The 8,055-nt window shown below is 43.3% G+C and overlaps 1 protein-coding gene across 1 annotated transcript; it reads left to right on the forward strand.

The window, feature by feature from the left end:
* Window positions 1-2,664: 2,664 nt before the first annotated feature.
* On the forward strand, window positions 2,665-7,266 carry LOC124665216 (uncharacterized protein DDB_G0271670-like). The gene is made up of 5 exons (XM_047202632.1): window positions 2,665-2,693; window positions 2,779-2,891; window positions 3,950-4,070; window positions 5,263-6,354; window positions 6,584-7,266. Exons 2-5 carry the CDS (start codon window positions 2,845-2,847, stop codon window positions 7,001-7,003), a joined length of 1,680 nt encoding a protein of 559 aa, XP_047058588.1. The 5' UTR covers window positions 2,665-2,693; window positions 2,779-2,844; the 3' UTR covers window positions 7,004-7,266.
* The last annotated feature ends 789 nt before the right edge of the window (window positions 7,267-8,055 follow it).

Here is an 8,055-nt window from a genome sequence, read left to right on the forward strand (position 1 = left end):
AGCCCGGTGGCCCATAGATGGTGGTGAGGCATGTGGCCCATCGGGCGGCCCGAGCTTGCTGTAGATCCCGAAGGATGAAGTCCAGCCTGAGAACAGGGAGCCGGATCTCAACCGACCTACGAAGGAGGCCGGATCCGTGACAGCCCATGAAGTATCCGGATCCAAGCACGTACCGGGAGGAAGGCGGATCCTTGACGTACACGGCAAGACATTGTACCGTAGTTAGGCAACTTGTATTCCGGCTAGGACTCTCCATGTAAACCCTAGATCCGTGCGCCTTTATAAGCCGGATCCCGGGAGCCCTAGAGGCACAATCACAACTCATTGTAACAACGCGAAAGCGCCCAGATAATTCCAGACAAGCAACAGTAGGCCCTGTCATCGTGCAGGTGTTCCGAAGCTGGGTAACTCGCGTACCACTGTCCCGTGTGCACTCCGCCCTATGGCCCCTACTTCTTCTCCCCCTCGTGAGGATCCCTCCTCCGAGGTACCGTCGATTAGGCAACGACACCATATTTACTAAATGCGAAAAATCAAACAAACTTATGGACTATATCTACAACTCCAAAAAAAATCAGCTCAAAACTCGATCTACTTTTAGAAAAACATAAAAGATAAATTCTATTGTGAATAGTGTCAGTTTTGGGTGAATAGTATTTCACACTATTCATTCCCTATCCTTTTTGGATCTCTAAATGTATGTTGAATTTGAAGCAGCGATTTCTTTGTGTTGCATATATAACATAGGTGTATGTTGTCAAATTTTTTGAGAATTTTTAAACATATTTTTTGTCTTCAGAAAATTGATCTCATAGATCCTATCTAAAGATAGATCCCCCACCCAAGTTGTCCCCGAGTTTCCTGTGCTCTTAGCATGTCGTGCTAACTCATCTGCTATGCTTCCCTTTCCTGCATTGACCCCCATCGCTCAAATTTGGGTAGTTGTTAATTTGACGATTTATCAATCCTTTCAACTAAACTACTCCACTTTGTGCTGCCTCCTTGACCAAAGTTGTGGCATGACATGCATAACATGGTGAGCTGAAGCGCATATTTGACTATCTGACTATCATAATGGTCAATATATAATTCCAGCTTGCCAAAGTTGCCAATTAGGAACAACTAGGAATTTAGATCAGAGGCATAAGCCGAAACAGGCTAGCAGCTTACACCAATAGAAGTCAGGCTATGGGGAACATCGATTGTATGCAATTAGTATTTGGGGACCGCGTCTCACACCAATTAGTTCAATATAGACATCGACACCATGCATGCACATACAAATGGGCACAGAAAAATTAGGAAAGAAGAATCTTTCGTCGGAATAGGGGTAGCTAGGTGGAGTACGATGACGATTTCGTCGGACTACAGACGACGCGACAGAGTAGTTAGGTCTGGCGATCGTTGACTAAAAGTTATCGTCCCTGAAAGCTTTAGGGTATATTCCCTCGGTTTCTAGATATAAGCCATATAGTTTTTTAGCACGGAAATTAAAGAACACATATTTATGGAAAATTATACCATGTTTTGCTAGAATTAACCTTAGGCAATTGACGCGAGCATAAGATAATGAAACCTAATTAGATCTCTAAAAATATTGTCCATACAAGTAAGGCAACGCAATAAATTTATATCCTATTTAAAACTTAATATCTAAATTGTTACTCGGAAAACTATATGGCTTATATCTAGAAACAGAAGGAGTACATTATAATCAGGAAAATAAACTGTAGATAGAAGTATGAGGGGTTTCTCTTACGCTTCACAACAAACAAAAAATATATGAATGTGTAGTTTTTCCTGCAAATTTTAGGTTTTCGCAGTTTTGCGGTATCTAGAGATGCTCCCATCCCTCAAATTAGCTGTTAATTTGACAATTTATTGGTCCTTTCAACTACTGTCTCCATCTATATATTACTCTGCGCTGCGTGGTTGACCGAAGTTGTCCGGCATGACATGGATAACATGCCGAGGCCGAAGCGCATATTTGACTCCCTGACTATCATAATCGCCAACTACATAACGCCAGCTCGCCAAAGTTGCCCATCAGCAATTCAGATTAGAGGCGTAGTAAGCCGTAGCAGGTGACACCGGTAGAATCAGTCACAGACCCGCTGCTCTGATCAGCAAATTTACCTCAACGTTCCAAAAGAAAACCATAAGTTAAAAAAAAATTCCAAGTTTGACCAGAGCCCTGTCCGTCCACGGCACGCGTGGCCACCGACAAATGGGCCCGGCGACAAACCCGCCCCAAGACGTCATGGTGCGGCCCCACGAACTCCGACACGTCGCCTCCATCCCAGCGAAGACGCCGCCCACTTTTTTACCGCCCATTTTTTTCCCTATCCCCTCTTTGACCCCCGCCCACAGGCACCCACTGCCAGGTGGGCCCGGGCACGCTTACCGCGCAGCGATTCGAAAACCAAATCAAAGCGGAATAAATTAATCGGGGGGAAAAATTAACTGCGAGGAGCACGCACACGAATCCGCCCTTCTTGCTTCTTCTTCCTCTCCCTCCCTGCTGCGACCCTGCCTCCGGTCTCGCTGTCGCACACCTCATCATCGCCGCAAGCGAAGGCCAAGGCGGGCACGGAAGCTTCGCTTGGGCGCGAGGGGAGTAGGCTCCTCTGCCGATCCGCGTCCCCCTGCGTCGGCGCGATCCCCGGACGCCTCGCCGGATCGCCGGAGACAGTGTGAGTACCGGGCATCAGTAGCCGCTGCGGCCGAGTTCTTATTCTACCATGCGTTTGAGTTTGTGAGCAACATCTATGTTCGCAGTTGGCCAGTTGCTGGAGTCGACCCGGTGGGGAATTTTTGCGAGTTAGATTAGAAGGCGGGATTGCGATGGAGGAGTTGCTGGGCACGGAGATCGGGAAGCACGACTACGACTGGTAATCATATTGCTCCCGTTTTATTTTTTGGCCCGATTCGATTTTATTTCTCCCATGTTTATTTCTCTGTTCCTTTCCAACCGCCGTGAACCCTCGATGCAAGCTTACTGAAACATTGAGGCAGGTGGGGGGCAATGCTCAGTTTGTCCAAACGTTTTGGAGCCTGTGGCATTGCACGGATCATGGTAGGGTACTAGTGTTCCGTTGTGGCAGGTGCTATTGTTTCTGGCTAAGGTTTCCTGGAACTGAATAATTGAAGCAGTTTGGTACAGTTAGGATTAGTTGCGCTCAGAGAGAAGCAGAGTATGTACTCCCTGGATGGTTGGTCGGTCTGTGGGCTCCTTTCTAACGGAGCAGCGCATGGGGCGTGACGTGCTGTGGCCTGTGGGAGTATCAATTTATCTTGGAAAAGGCAAAATAAATAAATGTAGCTTCAAAATTAGGCCGACCAGTTGCATATCCAACTTTTAGGATGTCTTGAATTACAAGTTATGACACTGTAATAAGTAGCTTAATTAGGATACTGTAATAATACTAATACTAAGATTATGTGGTGCTAGCAGAGAGATACGAATTCTGCTGTGAAATTCATTTTGGAAGACTGATAGATGGACCAGTGGCAACTGCCTACCTAAAGATACAGTCGACAAAATTTCAATCTTAGCTTAGCTGAGTTTGTAATTTGTTTGTAATTAATGTTTTAGTTGCACTTATATATAGTTCACAAAGTTAAGACAAGTTTCATGGGACAGAGGGAGACATGGAGTAATGTATAAAACCCTCATCGCACCTTAATACCAGGTTGACATAAGTAGAGCTCCATCTAGGTGTACGATAAAGTTTACTAGGATCTCATCTGCATGAGCAGAGCTTACCATGAAAAAGAATGAGATGTCGTGCTGTTGCTAGAGCCTAGAGGTATATGCATATGAAGTGTTTTCTGATCCTCGTCTTGTATGGATAAAGCATTTCTGATGTTTGATGTGCGCACATTTGTGCATCTGTTATTCATTTTCGTCTTCTTCTGATTTTACATAACATGTGTATGCATTCCTCAGGCTTCTTACTCCTCCGGGAACTCCCCGTGCTCCTAAACTGGAGGTTGCTGAGAGAGCCCCACCCTCAAATGTGCCTAAACGAATTATCACCAGATCGGCCTCTACTACCAGAGCATCAAGGGTTGGTACCATTAGCTTCAGATATTTAACGTGCTGGTGCTCATGTTTTTATTACCAAATTGTAGTTTCGATTTTTTTTTTTTTTGCTTTATTGGGTTGTTACATGCTTTTTAGTGACACTCTGTGCATCTGTTACGGTTAGGAACAAGACTCAACAGTAACCTGTGCAAAACTGTAGTCACACACATCCACCCACACACATCCATACACAGCATTGGTATCGGTTTTGATACTGCATTCGTGAATTCAAGAGTATCTTATGAACAGCATATTTAGCCCACCAAAACGTCTTATAATTTAGAACAGAGGTAGTAATTAAGTAGTCGCAGTAAACCACTTGAGTCAGTTGAGCCCAGCCTACTGATTACACCATATGATCTCATGGTTATATTAACTGTTCAGTGCTTCATATTGTTGCTAAGGAATTAGTTTTCCCTCTGTAGTTTATCTTCCTCGCTGGGAATAGTTCAAAAAGCATTTGCATGAGCGCCGAGTCTACAAACAAAGTGAATTCGCTAAAGTTGTGTCATTTAGTATGATATTGTAGTCTGCAATGTAAAATTATGTTTTGAAGGAGTCTATATGGCTTGGATAGTTGTTCAGGGCTGTAACTTCTGATCTATAATCACAGTAGTAGAAATGCAGGGTCTATCTCTGGCCTCCTGATTGACAACTGAATGTCGATCTTACAAATGCGGAAGGTTAAAGAATAATTGTATGCATGAACAGTCTAGGAAATTAATACGATATTATACATCTTAATTTCATGCTTTATAGGTACAGCTTTCACTTTCTATGGACCAGCATATATTTTTTTAAGTTGCAGCAAACTCCACATAAGTAAAAAGTTAGAATGGTAACTTGCTGTTGCTAGAACCTTTTGTTCTGCTCATTGGGCTATGCTTGGAAAAGCAATATAAACATAAGGTTCATGTGTGAGGCGTCTGGTCAACTTTCGGTATCATTGGGTTTCTGTTATGTAATATTGGAATGTTTTCAGTGTTAAATCTTTTCTTTTTACAGTCTATATAGTATATGCACATACTTGATATAATGCTATTGCCCTGTCTTTCTTCTAATCATGGAGTATACTTATCTGTACGACTTCTCCTTGAAACCTTGTAATACTCGCTTAGTGGCTATATGATGATGATGATCTTAACTAACATAACTGTATGGCATGTTTATTTCAGCCTTCCATTCACGAGGCAGAGAATGGGCATCCCACAATTCCCACTAGACCAGCAAGAAGCTACTCTCGCCCTTCAATTCAATCTGCTCTCATGTCTACCAACAATAGGTCATCAGTGCTCACTGCAAGCAATTCTTCTGTCAGTTCGAGACCTACAACCCCTACCAAGAGGATTAGCATTGTTCCCCCATCAAAGCCATCAGCTCAAGCTTCACGGGCAGTGACAGCACGATCATCTACTCCAGCCAAAACTCGTCCGCCTAGTCCAGCCAAAACTCGTCCATCTACTCCAGTCAAAAGCTCTTCTTATGGTTCCCAGTCCATGAATAACTCAACTGGTGTAAAGAGCTTATCTGCACAGAACTCAAGGTCATCAACTCCAACCTCTCGTCCCCGAATGGTTTCCAGCTCATCATCAAGCACTGGTCCTGCAGTGAGTCGTCCCAGCTCATCCTCTGGTAGAATTCCTGCAATTTGCCGTACTAGCTCTTCCTCAAGTACAGCTTCAGTAAGCCGTTCTAGTTCTCGGTCGTCTACACCTACGCGCCAACCTGTCATGCGCCCGTCAGCTCCACCCATTGGTCGCTCACCATCAGTTGGGCGGGTTTCTAGCAGCAGTAACTTAACATCTGGTGGCCGATTGATAGCCAACCGTGGTCGAATGTCAGCACCTTCGTCGGCACCATCTTCAGCACCATCATCCCGTCCAAGTTCCCCAAATTCACGTCTGCGAGCTCCGGTTAGGCCACTAGATATTCCAGATTTCCCAAGTGATACTCCACCTAACTTAAGGACAAAGCTACCAGAAAGGCCATTATCTGCTGGTAGAGCACGGCCAGGAATTGGTTTGGGAGGCAGGTCAACCCCGAATGCTGAACCAGTTACCTCAGCTCCTATGAAGAAGATGTCTGTGCCTGCTATTACCCGAACTAAATCTTCTGATGCGCCATCCAGGACATCTTCTCTTACCAATGGGCACCGATCTGTTATGGACAGTCAGCCTGCTAGACCCTCTCGGTCTGCCACAAGTGAAGACAATGGATTCGGTAGGACAATATCAAGGAAGTCACTTGACATGGCTATCAAGCACATGGTATGTTCGGCGCTCATGCCAATTATAAATTGACAGCCTTCTTTTATTTGGAATTGCTTTCTCAATCAATTGTTGTATTCACTTCATAATGCTATCTCTAGACTGCTGTCTGGGATGTTCTAGAAAGAATTTAAGATGGATTGTGGGTAATATTGTAGGCCGAGGACCTAATACACTATTAATTATAATATTACTTACAAGAATCTGAATTAACTCTTATTTATGACAGGACATTCGACAGAACTTGGGTGGCATCCGTGGTGCATCTCTGTTTCCTCATAGCATCCGGTCTTCTGCTGCAAAGGGTCGGCCAGCTCGAATGTCGGATCCTGGCCATCACAACTCAAATAGTGAGCATGACACCTATACCGACAATGGCAGCATCAACGGACACTTCTCTAGTGATTCCAATGGAGCTCTTTCACACTACGGTGGGAGCTCAACTGATTCTCCAGATAGAGAAAGCATTGGAACTAGAGAGACATCGAGTGAACTGGATATATATGGCAGTTCAAGGTATGAGGAGATGTTACTGAGGGAAGACGCTCAGAACACGGACTGGTTGCACAGCGTCGATGACAAGTCTGACCAGAGCCCTGTGTTCGATCACCGATTTGAGCCACTCCCGGAGCCATTTGGTCCACTATGATGTTTACCATTTGTAAAGGTTTTGTCCATAATTATGTTTGTTCTTTCCAATTGCGAGGCTTTATGCTTTTTTTAGATGAAGCAAGAGCTTTATTGCCTCACGTCCGTTGCGTTGAAAGATACACACACCACGATGAGTTGTATTATGTTGCCTGTTTCTGCTTGGTTTTACATTTCCCCCATCTTTTCATATATCTGGTTGAAGATAGCAAGATTGTGGGGTTTTACTATTTACCTCTTTATTTAGAGACTGGAAGCTCCAAGTGCCGGAACACTATTTGTTTATAACTTTTTCTTATGACTATTCACATTGGCTTTTCAAGTTTCAATATGATTTGATAACTTTGTTCCTGGTCTCCCACATGTTGGGTTGTAATTTAGAGAGATACGTTGTTGCTGCACTCACATATTTATGCTTGAAATCCTGGCATATGTTTCTCTATCAACAGCCAGTGGTCGTTCTGGCTAACCAAGATGGGCACGCAAATGTGATTTACGTCCAAGAACAACTATTGGGATACATAGTGTATATAAATAAATAAACCATTCTTTTGTTTTGCAAGGAGGTTCTTCTACAACTCGAGTTTGCCAGTTCCTTTTATCGTTGATGTTGTGTAGAAGAAATCTGATATCCACATGGCAAGCTTACCAATTTTTTTCAACAACAATAACGAAGCCTTTATTTCCAAACAAGTTGGGGTAGGTTAGAGGTCAAACCCATAAGATCTCGTAACCAATTCGAGATATTAATATTATTTTCTTTATAAAAAAAGCTTACCAATTTTTTTCTATAAAAAATATATTAATATCATGGATATACCAATTACACACCTAGCTTCTGCAATAACGAAATGTCCTAAACGCATTATAGATGTACACAATCCTAAAACAAAACGAAAAGAAAGATCTTGCTACATTGATCAAATTCTTGTAGCTACACCTATTTCTTTTTGTTCCTGCTACATCAATTTCTCCAGTCTTATCTACATACTTTCCTTGTCTTTTCACATTAAAACAAAACGAAAAGAAAGATCCCGCTACATTGATCAAATC

Source organism: Lolium rigidum, chromosome 6 (genome assembly GCF_022539505.1).
Source record: "Lolium rigidum isolate FL_2022 chromosome 6, APGP_CSIRO_Lrig_0.1, whole genome shotgun sequence".
NCBI classification, from domain to species: Eukaryota; Viridiplantae; Streptophyta; class Magnoliopsida; order Poales; family Poaceae; genus Lolium; species Lolium rigidum.